The following is a 12,015-nucleotide window of genomic DNA, read 5'->3' on the forward strand; positions in this document are numbered from 1 at the left end:
TTGTCTCCCTAATGGCGATGTTTATACATCCCTACCACCTATACCACAGACAGCCAATATCCAAATGACTAGGTACACCGGTAAGGAAGTCATTGCAAGTGGAGGAAACTGCAGGACTCACCTTGACCAAACAGTTTTTGTGGCCCGGGATGGAGCCGTGCACGTACAGTACGTTGTACTTGGTGTTCACCCTCCACACCTGCGCATCAATGCACACACAAGCCGGCACCGGTCAATCAAACCACCCACACGGCAATCAACCTCCATGAGCTATCTAATTAATAGAGTTCATTTTTTGTTATTTATTTTTGGTTCTTAACTGTGTCTGGATAGTGTACAAACGAGTCTGCATGCATACGTGCGTGTGCATAAGTGTGTGGTTGGCATATACGAGTGTGTATAGATACTGCTGCATATGTTTGTGTGGATGCTAGTGTGTTAATGTGTCATCTGTAAAATGTCTTCCATTGTTCCACTCGTGGAGGGTGTACACCCAGGACCCCATTCAAACCCACAGTAGCCTGGTCTCAGCTAGCTGATGAAAGTTGCAAGCGAGAATTTCATCGCTTGCAGCTGGGCTTGGCGCATCGTCCTCCACTCCTGTGATGCCGAGGGGAAATGGGCGAGGTTCAGGGCTGTAGCTCATGCAGCTGAAATGGCTCCTTTGGGTACACGGTCCAAACCTCCCCAGAGACCCTGGTTGACAGGCTGGCTGAGAAAAAGCGAGAGGCCCACTCTCACCGTCTACAGTATCCCACATCAGAGAACGAGGAGGCTTACCACAGCTTTCGCTCAGAGGTTCGGAGAGCCGTGAAGTGCTGCAAGGATGGGTGGTGGTCGCTGGTTGCTTAGGAGATGGAGTCTGCCTCAGTAGCCCTAGATCAGAAATCACTCCTTAACTCCATCAAAAAAGTAACTTGCAGCGCCATACCTATCACCATCATTCGGGGAAGGAAAGGTAATTCGATCTCCAACCCCCAGGAACAGGTTTTCAGATTTGCTGAGCATTTTTGTGAGGTCGTGGGGGAAGGGAAATCCTTCAGCCTGAAAAACATCATGTGACAAAGTTGGGATGACCCTGCTGAGGCTGTGGTGCCTCAAATATTGGAAGAAGTAGTCACCCCCTGTGAGTGGCTGGCTGAGGTGCCATTTGTTGAGGAAGTACAGAAGGCAATCCAGTCTCAGACCAGGAAAGGCACCGGGCAGAGATGATCTCCCAAGCGAAATGCTGAGGGAGGGTGGCGTTTCTGCGCAGACTGCCCTACATGAGATCATAATAACGGTCTGGACCACTGGATGGGTTCCGCAGAATTGGAAGGGTGCCCTGGTGGTCCCCCTCTTTAAGAAGGGGGACTGCATTGACTGTAACAACTCCAGGGGCATATACCTCCTCAGTGTGCCAGGAAAGGTCCTGGCAAGAATTATTCAACATCGCCTTGCTAGGCACGCTGAGGAGAGGCTTGCAGTGCCCCAATGTGGTTTCAGGAAAGGGCGGTCCTGCGCATATGCCATATTTTCTGTCCATCTGCTACAACAGAAGTGTAGAGATTTCCCAACGTACCTAAATCTCTGCTTTATTGACCCTGGGTTATTCTTCGTGCTTTCGGAGTCTCTGACTCTCTGCTCAGGATCATTAAGGACCTTCACGATGGCGAGCAGGCCCGGGTAAAACTACGTGGTCGGAAGTCGCAGTCATTCCCTGTTCTCTCCTTGGGGTGTGACAGCAATGTCCTCTGGCTCCCACATTACACTGTGTAACATTTTTTTTTTGTGTTCCTGGGTAGTAAGCGTTATTTACTAATTGCTTATGCCTCAAAATTACAGAAAATGGCTATTATCCCCCACAAACTTTGCTTGTGACCAGGACAGTGATATTTAGAAATTTAACTATTTTCCAGAATATTCCAGATAGATTCAGTGCTGAGTAAACTTGGAGTAACTTATAGAACATTCTAGAACGTTCCAGTAATATAAATAGTAGTATAAATACAGGGTCCTTAAGCCCACCAGTTCAGTTTAGTTCTAGCTGCCTAAGTGGATACATATCTGCATTTTTATGAATCTGGCATCAAGAGGCTGCAACCATCCGGCAGACGCATTTTGCGATGTATGCGGCCAATTTATCAAGACAAGAGCGAAAAAGTATTCTGTGGAAGCATCTGCTAAGATGTATGAGGCCTACAAGGCATATTTCGGCATGCCAGTCGGGGATCAAGACAAACCCTGGGCACCACATTTCACCTGCGAGCAATGCTAAAAAAAACTCTGGAAGGTAAGATGAACAATTGTTGCTCGAAATTTTATGTTATAAAATTTGTCAAAAAAATTACATTGTAAAAGTTTTTAATTTTAAAATGTTTAACAATTTAAAATGTTATTGAAAAAATATATCGTACATGAAAAATGTTGCGAGAATCTCTTACGCATTAGTGATGGGTGAAATAAATGTATTTTTGTAGGATGGTACAGAGGAGAAAAGAGAGCCATGAAGTTCGCTATCCCAAGAATTTGGCGGGAACCCACTGACCACTCAAGCAACTGCTACTTCTGCATGGTGGACCCTTCCAAACGTCGGACTGGCAAGAATTCACCTGCTATCACATATCCGGACCTTCTTTCATCCATCGCCCCGGTGCCACACTGCCATGAGCTCCCTGTAACCCACTCCTCCGGAGAGAGAAGAGCCATCTTTAGAAGAGAGCAGCAAGTCAGAGAGCGAGGAAGACGTTGTAGATCCAGATGACAATTTAAGAGGTGGAGCTGAGAAGAGAAACCCATACTACCCCAACAAAAAAGACCTCAACTACTTGATCAGAGATCTTGGTCTCACCAAGTCCAATGCCGAGCTTTTGATGTCTCGGCTCAAGCAGTGGAACTTGTTGGATGAAAGTGTGCAAGTCGCAGATCAGAGGAAGCGTCACCAACCTTTTTGCAGCTTCTTCACCCGTTAAGATGGACTCTGTTTCTGCCACAATGTGACCAGTCTGTTCGAGGCAATCGGAATCGCCTGTAACCAGAATGAGTGGCGCCTCTTCATTTACAGCTCACCCAGGAGGCTCAAAGCCTTGCTGCTCCATACTGGTAACAAGTACCCGTCTCTTCCCCTGCCTCACTCGGTGCACCTCAAAGAGGATTACAACAGCATCAAGACCTTGCTGGACACCTTGAAGTATGATGAGTACGGGTGGGAGGTCATCGGTGATTTCAAAATGGTGGCATTCCTGATGGGTCTCCAAGGCGGTTTTACCAAGTTTCCCTGCTATCTTTTCTTTTGGGACAGCAGGGACACTAAGGCACACTACCACAGGCGGGACTGGCCACAGCGGACCGAGTTCTCTGTGAGGAGGAGGAACGTCAAGTGGGAGCCACTGGTGGACCCCCAGAAGGTGCTGATGTCACCACTGCACATAAAATTGGGCCTTATGAAACAATTTGTCAGAGCTGTAGATAAGGAGTCGGGCAGCCTTCAAGTACCTTCAAGACTTCTTCCCTAAGCTGTCTGAGGCAAAGGTCAAAGCCGGTTTCTTCATCAGACCACAGATAAAGAAGATCCTGGAGAGCAATGAATTCCCCAAAAAGCTCACGAGTAAGGAGAAAGTGGCTTGGAACAGCTTTGTCGCAGTGGTTCGTGGCTTCCTGGGCAATCACAAGGTCGAAAACTATGTGGAGCTGGTTGAAACTGGTGAAGAACTACGGCACAATGGGCTGTAGGATGTCCCTCAAAGTCCGTATCCTTGATGCTCATCTTGATAAATTCAAGGAGAACATAGGAGCGTACTCGGAGGAGCAAGGAGAGCGCTTCCACCAGGATATACTGGACTTTGAACGCCGCTACTAAGGGCAGTATAACGAGAACATGATGGGAGACTACATTTGGAAGCTGATTCGTCAAAGTGGTTTACAGTATAATCGTAAATCTCGAAAAAGAACTCACTTATAAATCTTTTGTCGTAATTTTTGTATTGCTTTAGTATAAATACATGTTAATTTTGATTCATATGTTGTTGTTTCCTGACTTTATGTGAACGAAAAGACACAAATTCGCCTGTTTTCGCATTGAAAATAGGTAAATTTCAAAATATCACTGTCCTGGTCACAAAAGCAATAATAGCCATTTTCTATACTTTTTAGGCATCAGCAATTACGAAATAACACTTACTATCCAGGAGCAATAATTGTGTTACATAGTGTTATTTCGACCACATAGTTCGTGAAGCTTTCGATGGCTGTACCGAAGAAATTTCCATCTGGCACAGATATAATGGGAGGCTGATCGATGCCCAGGTGCGGTCAAGGGATGGTGATTGCTGCTCACTCAGAGGAGTTGGAATCGCTGCTGCCGAACCTGGAGCGTGCCACTAAGAGGCGGGGCCTTACCATCAACCCCACTGAAACTAAGCACCTGCCTGGGTATTTTGTACCATCAGACACTCCCCCTCCACAACTCCCAATTGGTGATGGGGCAGTTATGCTTGCAATACGTGGACCATCTTCGCCGGTTAGAAACATTTAGGCTAGCCTGCCTACAATCCATCCTGGGTTTAACCAGACTGGATTGTATGAGCTCACAAATTCTTGAAAAGATCTGGACAAAGTCCCATCGGTGAGCTCCTCTGGCAGGCAAGGCTGCGTTGGCTGGGTTATGTAGAGCCCGCATGCCCAGCCACCACATGCCTAAACAGCTTTAATTCAGCCGGATAAAGGGGGCTAAACGGGCGTGACACAGGCTAGAGAAGAGATGGAGTGATGTGGTACAAGAGGATGTGGAACTGAATGGACTTGCCGATGACTGGTACCGGCGGTGTCAAGATTGGCCTCTTTGCAGGAGGCTCGTGAAGGACGCTACTGGGCAGTTGGAGGCACCAGCAACAATGGAGGGCAGAGGAGCGACGCTCACAACAATGAACGAAGTGCCGGGCGGCTAAAATGCAGAATGTTGGCACAGTAGGGGGCACAGGTGGTGCATCGGCCAGTCATTACAGTCAGTTGACCCATAGCACCTGGGTTTGCCCTGTGACCTCCTGCCAGCGGCCGTTCGACACTTCACGTGGTTTTAATGTGCACATAGCCTGGCACAAGCGCCATGGTGACGTCACCGCCACAAAGTGGTGAATGGCGGTTGTTGTGAATGTGTGCATGTGTGTCGTAGTGCAGCGGGGAGTGGTAGTGGAGCGATTAGCGAACCCTGCAACCCGAGATTGATTCCCGCTCACAGCCAACACCAGTGATGATAATATGAACCGGTCCTGGGCCTCCCCTGGGCCAACTCAACTTCAAATTAGTACCTGGTGCAGTGTCTAAACATCGTCACTAGGGAGACAGAGGAGGCCGACATGGTTCTGGCCACCCACCCCCTTCGTGTGCCGTGCCGGCCTTCATAGGTGCTCACTAACAGCACTTGCCCCAAAAGTATGTTCAGGATACACGGGGGATCTCTGTCTTTGTGCGTGCGTGGACACTCCTCCATGTGTGCATGCGTGGTGCAGCGTGGGCGCTACCTTGAGACCATGCTCGGTGCGGTAGATGTTCCCCATGTGTCCGGGCATCTTGGTTCCGGGCCACACACGTGCGGGGCCCTGCGGCAAAACGCGCGGCCACCCTCTCGAACGCGCGGCCACCCTCTTGAACGCGCGGCCACCCTCTCGAACGCGCGGCCACCCTCTCGAACGCGCGGCTACTTTTGAGAACGCTCGACCACCCTCGCGAATGAGCGGCCACCCTCGTGAACGCGCGGCTTGGTGCTGCGTCCGTGCGCACGCCTGCGACGCGCGGTCACCCTCTTCCACGTCGCACACTCAGATTTAGTGACATGGCCCCGTGGTAGCGTATTCACAGCTTAATGTAAAGGATTGTGATTCGATTCTATAGGGCTGTCCCGAATTGATATCTAACTTTGATCCTTATCTGTGTATCGATAGTTTAATTTTAATATGCAATTTAATTGAGGGACTGTGTGTTGTTGTCTTGGTGTGGTCTGGGACTGTTCTTGTTGTTATTCTGCCTTGCCCAAGCTTGCATTTAGTGTTGTAAAATCGGCAGGAAGTTGCATACTTATATAATCTTGACTTAAAGCTTTCGTGACTGGAGGAATTCATATTCTTTGGGTCTTTATACTCTTAGGTTTTTTTCGGTAAAGTCATGTAGGTAAAAATAAAATAATAGAAATAATAATAGAAATAAAATTATAAATCACGACGTTTCGGAGGCAACACAAGTCTCCATCATCAGGTGGGACCGTCACAGCTAGATTTACTGTATCAAGTGAGGCAAAATTCCAAGAGACAAGCTCTTAAATACAATTTTAAATACAAGTTAAGGAGGGGGGAGGGGCTTATCTGAATGTGGTAGCCAATGAATGGAACGTGTTGGGGGGGGGGGGGGGGCTGAAAGAGAACAATAGGTGCACATGTTGTCGTTTTACCCGGTGTTGGTTGACAATCCAAATACAAAAAGGAGAGTACTGTTAAACGCTGGGGATGTCAACACTCAGTAAAGTAGAATAGTACCTGTAAAATAAGATGGTCCAAATATGTGTAGTTAAATCTTTTTTTGTATGGTTAATAACATCTTTCCAATGATTACTCAGTTTGTACCCATCATCACGGTTGAAGTTATGTCTGTGTTTGTATATCTGGATGGCTTCGTGTAAAAACCTTTGATGGTAGCCAGAAGGTTTGCAGAGCACCTTGGTCTCGGAAAAGACAATATCATGAGAGCCCACAGCGTTGTAGCAATGATCGGCAACGGCGGAAGACTCAATTTTGCCGTGTTTCAGATCTGATTTGTGCTCGCGGACACGATCAGAGACATGACGTTTCGTTTCCCCAATGTAACAATCACCACAGCTGCAACTCAGTTTATAGACTCCAGGGTATTGCAAGTCAGGAATGACATCCTTCACAAAAACAGCCACTTGAAACTCTGATCAACACTATCACGTTGCCATACATAGCAGGCGTGACCAAAAATATCTCCAAAATTCTAAACAAACATAAGATCCGAGTCCGATTCAGTACAGTACATAAAATCCGTGATCTATTTCCATCTGTGAAGGATGTCATTCCTGACTTGCAATACCCTGGAGTCTATAAACTGAGTTGCAGCTGTGGTGATTGTTACATTGGGGAAACGAAACGTCATGTCTCTGATCGTGTCCGCGAGCACAAGTCAGATCTGAAACACGGCAAAATTAAGTCTTCCGCCGTTGCCGATCATTGCTACAACGCTGTGGGCTCTCATGATATTGTCTTTTCCGAGACCAAGGTGCTCTGCAAACCTTCTGGCTACCATCAAAGGTTTGTACACGAAGCCACGCAGATATACAAACACAGACATAACTTCAACCGTGATGATGGGTACAAACTGAGTAATAATTGGAAAGATGTTATTAACCATACAAAAAAAGATTTAACTACACATATTTGGACCATCTTATTTTAAAGGTACTATTCTACTTTACCGAGTGTTGACATCCCCAGCGTTTAACAGTACTCGCCGTTTTGTATTTGGATTGTCAACCAACACTGGGTAAAACGACAACATGTGCACCTATTGTTCTCTTTCAGCCCCCCCCCCCCCAACACGTTCCATTCATTGGCTACCACATTCAGATAAGCCCCTCCCCCCTCCTTAACTTGTATTTAAGAGCTTGTCTCTTGGAATTTTGCCTCACTTGATACAGTAAATCTAGCTGTGACGGTCCCACCTGATGACGGAGACTTGTGTTGCCTCCGAAACGTCGTGATTTATTATTTTATTTCTATTATTATTTCTATTATTTTTATTTTGTTTATTTTTACCTATGTGACTTTACCGAAAAAACCTAAGAGTATAAAGACCCAAAGAATATGAATTTCTCCAGTCACGAAAGTTTTAAGTCAAGATTATATAAGTATGTAACTTCCTGCCGATTTGACAACACTAAATGCAAGCTTGGGCAAGGCAGAATAACAAGGGTATTGAATAATAATAAAATAATACATTATTTAAATACATGCCTACTTCAATAGGGATTACCGTTGGTAGGGCTATTTTAACAAACACAATAGACAGGAAAGATAAGTTTAAAGGGCTCGCATAATGTACGTTGCCTCAGTAATCCCCCACCCCCCACGCGAGTGCAAGAGCGCAGAAGCGTGGTCACCACATCTACGCCTCTATATAAGGAACGAAACAGTAAGACTTCTCCACAAATCTGGCTGTCGCCTGATGAAGCAAGTTGTAATTACTAGCGAAACGTCCTACTCAGATTTAAAATATTGTGGCTTGGCTCTCCAACAAACCGGTGTGCTGGACTAGTGACGAAGTGGATGTTCTGTTCACGTGACAACCCTTACTAGTCGGCTGTGTCGGGTGGTGTCGGGCTTTAACGACACATTATATATTTACGCGATCTAACCCAAAAAAACCTCTACTATACTTTATTTTTATTTGTTCATGAGTGAATTGCTTACATTCTCTACTTTGAACTCCTATGTTGATGCCCCACCTCTACAGGACATCCGTGAAAAAGAGCTTCATACCTCATCGGATTCTTCCAGTCCAATTAAAGATTAGGATTTTTATAATACCGTGGGTGCATTGCCTGCAAGATGTCTGTTAAAGATCGTGTCATGTCATTAAAAAAGAGTAGGCCATTGTGTGCTCGCATCACGGTCCAAATTTGACAAATTACCTGCAAATGACTCAATTGGGATCACATAGAGCAACATCGTCCCCTATTCTGAATCTACTGCAGACTTTGTGAAAAATAAGTTCCTTCGTGAAAGTCCCGTATGAAATTAATATTGCGCAAATACCGGAACAGGACAGAGAGGGCAGTTAAGACTCATGGTGGTGTTGGGGTTAGAGCCGATGCTAGCATGTGGATCAAGGCTGAGGTTTGGTTTAGAAATCAGGGATTCTACCTCGTGTTAACACTCGGGTTACATTACAGACTGGGCTTAAGCAGAACGTTGGCGCTAGTGTTATGGGGTTTAAGGTTAGCGATATTGTCAGCGTTAAGGAATGGTCGTGTTTGTTGTTGGGGTTAGGGAACGCCAGGGTTGTTCTCTCTCACCGCGGCCGCGATGGCGCCCATGCGCCGGTGCGTCTTGGTCTGCCCGTGAGTGGCCGGCTGCCCCGAGTAGCCCCACCGCTTCATCACGCCCTGGAAGCCCTTACCAATGCTGCCACACACAGATCGCACATCAGCCTCAAAGACCGCAAGGGACACTGCTTTCAGGCCGGCAAAGCATGGTGGGGGGGGGGGTGCGGGGAGGGGGGGGTTTAAGGTGTGGCCGGAGGCACACTCGTCAGGCCACCCTCGTCACAGCGCCTCAATGCACACATTTGAACCCGAGTCAGCCGAGGCTAGCCTCAAATACCGATTTACACCAGAGTTATATATCGTGGCCATTTGATTTCAGGAATTGAACTCAAGTTGCCAGGTAAGCCTCGATTTACAAATGGGATGCATTCTTCCTGAAAAAACACAAGTAAACTGAAATTTCGTGAATATAAACGGCTTTTAATACAAAAAATCAGGGATGTGTTTTAGATAGTCATTCCAACTCTACTCCTAACCTAAAAATATACACCTATATCTCTTTTCACAATACAAAATAATAATAAAGAACATAATTATTAAAGCAATTAAATAATAATTAATTAATTAAAAAATCCTTTTCAGGGAACTCAACTAAATATCTGCTGCATGTTGGAATGACTGTAGAGGTGATGTGGAGGTGTTGCTACTATTGCACTACAGGGACACCATGACGTTGTCGGGGATGGATGACGACGCAGCCTCCCGTATGGTTCTTGTGTAATCTCATGGGGTGTGCCAGAGTGAAATTTCGTGAAGGCAGAAATAAAATTTCGTTTATCGAAAAGTATCCATAATTTGTCAATTTCGTTTATGCAAAATTTCATAAACCGAATATCCATACACCGAGGGATACCTTTACAATGCTGTAGATAAAGATTCCCCTTGTAGCCTTTAACAGATTGTTGGGGCAAGTGCTGTTCACGCGCACCTATTTAGGCCAACACGGCACACGAGGGGGTAGGTGGCCAGCACCTCATCCGGCCGTATTTTTCCCTCTCATGTGCTGATGTTTACACACTACACCAGATATTAATTTAAGGCCGAGTGAACCTAGGGGAGGCCCAGGACCAGTTCATTTATTCGTCACTAATGTTGGCTATAAGTGGGAATCAAACTCCAGTCACTGGGTTCGTGGTGCAGCACAGGAACCACTGTTGCACCACTCCCCACACACACTCAGCCTTCACACGTGTAGGGGTATAGGGCTGGCTGCTGGCGGAAAAGGGTAACTGCGGTATACAGCAGAACTCGCATTAGCAGACCACGATATATATGAAAGGGGGACATCTATGGGAAAGGTTATAAAAGGGGCCTATCGGGAAGCCCCGGGAACCCGCTAGTAGGTTTCAGAAGGGGGGTGTAGCCGGGGCGGAGCAAGGCCACGCTGGGAGTATAAGAGGGGGCCCTGAGTGGGAGCTCGGGGCTGTTGCTGGAAGTGGAATCCCCGTCGTGCTGTTCAAGATCACCGTCGTCACCATCTCGTCGTCACTATCTCCTTGTCGTCGTCTCCGTCATCACCATCCCGGGGTGCTGTTAGACAGCCTACCAACTGTTCTAAGCAGTGCCGCCGACAATAGACGGTCTTAATTATAATAGCGTGCACCCACGTAGGGTGTGTATTTATCCCGATGGTGCTTGTGAAATAAAGAAGTGCCTCCAAGTATTATCGTCTCCGATCTGCGTCACTACACATGTATACCAGCAACCCAGTTTGGCAATGCACAATGGTATGTCTCGGACTTTCTCTCTCAAGAAGCCCTTCCACCAGCAGTGGCATGAACAAGCAATTCCAGGGCTTTACCTTTTACTGGTCATCTTCTACCAGTTAATCTCATGAGCGTCATAACCCAAAACATTAAAAGCTCATGTAGACATGTACATACGTATAATTACACTGCGTGCCGCGGGCTCTACAACACAACTTTTATTATTTGACTAGCTGTACTACCCGGCTTCGCCCGGGACTTGTATCTACCACGGCCGGCCGCCTTTGTCTCCCCAGTGGCGATGTTAATACGCTACAGTAGTTAAGTTACTCGTTTGAGGCAGAGTCGACCTAGGGGAGGTTCAAATAATCGTCACCGGTGGTGGCCGTGAGCGGGAATCGAACTGGGTTTGCCGGGTTGGTAGCGCAGCGTAGCGTTAAGCACTACACCCACCGCTCCTCACACACCACACACGCACAGACACACACACAGACACACACACAGACACACGCAGACACACACAGACAGAAACACACACACAGACAGCACGCTAACCACTACACTACCGCTCCCCACACACCACACACGCACACACACAGACACACACACAGACACACACACAGACACACACACACAGACACACACACACAGACACAGGCAGCACGCTAAGCACTACACTACCGTTCCCCCTACACAACACACGCGCGCGCGTCCATTGCTGCAGACACACACGACTTTCAGGGTGCATACGGCAGTAAACGACTGAAATAATAAAGCGGCAATGCTGTGTAAGGAACGCCTTAGACCCGCATTATACATTTGTGTAATGCGAGCGTAAACACACAAACACACACAAACACATACACAATACACACACACATACATGCAGACACACAGACAGACACATAACACACATACATACACACACATACAAACACAGAAACACATACACACACATACATAGACACACACATACATACACACAAACACATCCACAGACGTACATACACACATACATACAGGCACGCAGACATACACATAAACACATACAAAAAAACCCACATACATACACACACACATACATACACACAAACACATGCACACACATACATACACACATGCATACAGACACACAGACATACACATAAACACATATAAACATACACATGACCCGGCTTCGCCCGGGACTTGGATCCACCACGGCGGCAAAACCGACATACA

The 12,015-nt window shown here is 46.8% G+C and overlaps 1 protein-coding gene across 15 annotated transcripts in view; it reads right to left on the bottom strand.

Annotated features, from left to right (window-relative positions):
• The window catches only part of MRPL3 (mitochondrial ribosomal protein L3), a 35,157-nt gene that overhangs the window by 8,542 nt on the left and 14,600 nt on the right, over positions 1 to 12,015 (bottom strand). For all 15 annotated transcript variants that reach the window (XM_061572060.1, XM_061572067.1, XM_061572071.1 and 12 more), the window contains exons 7-9: positions 9,059 to 9,167; positions 5,499 to 5,576; positions 122 to 199 (exon numbers count right to left, since the gene is read on the bottom strand). In XM_061572060.1, the coding sequence (XP_061428044.1) occupies positions 122 to 199; positions 5,499 to 5,576; positions 9,059 to 9,167 (265 nt within the window). The remainder of the gene's footprint in view (positions 1 to 121; positions 200 to 5,498; positions 5,577 to 9,058; positions 9,168 to 12,015) is intronic.

This window comes from Lethenteron reissneri, chromosome 49, assembly GCF_015708825.2.
Source record: "Lethenteron reissneri isolate LAM-NWPU_2019-01 chromosome 49, ASM1570882v1, whole genome shotgun sequence".
NCBI classification, from domain to species: domain Eukaryota; kingdom Metazoa; phylum Chordata; class Hyperoartia; order Petromyzontiformes; family Petromyzontidae; genus Lethenteron; species Lethenteron reissneri.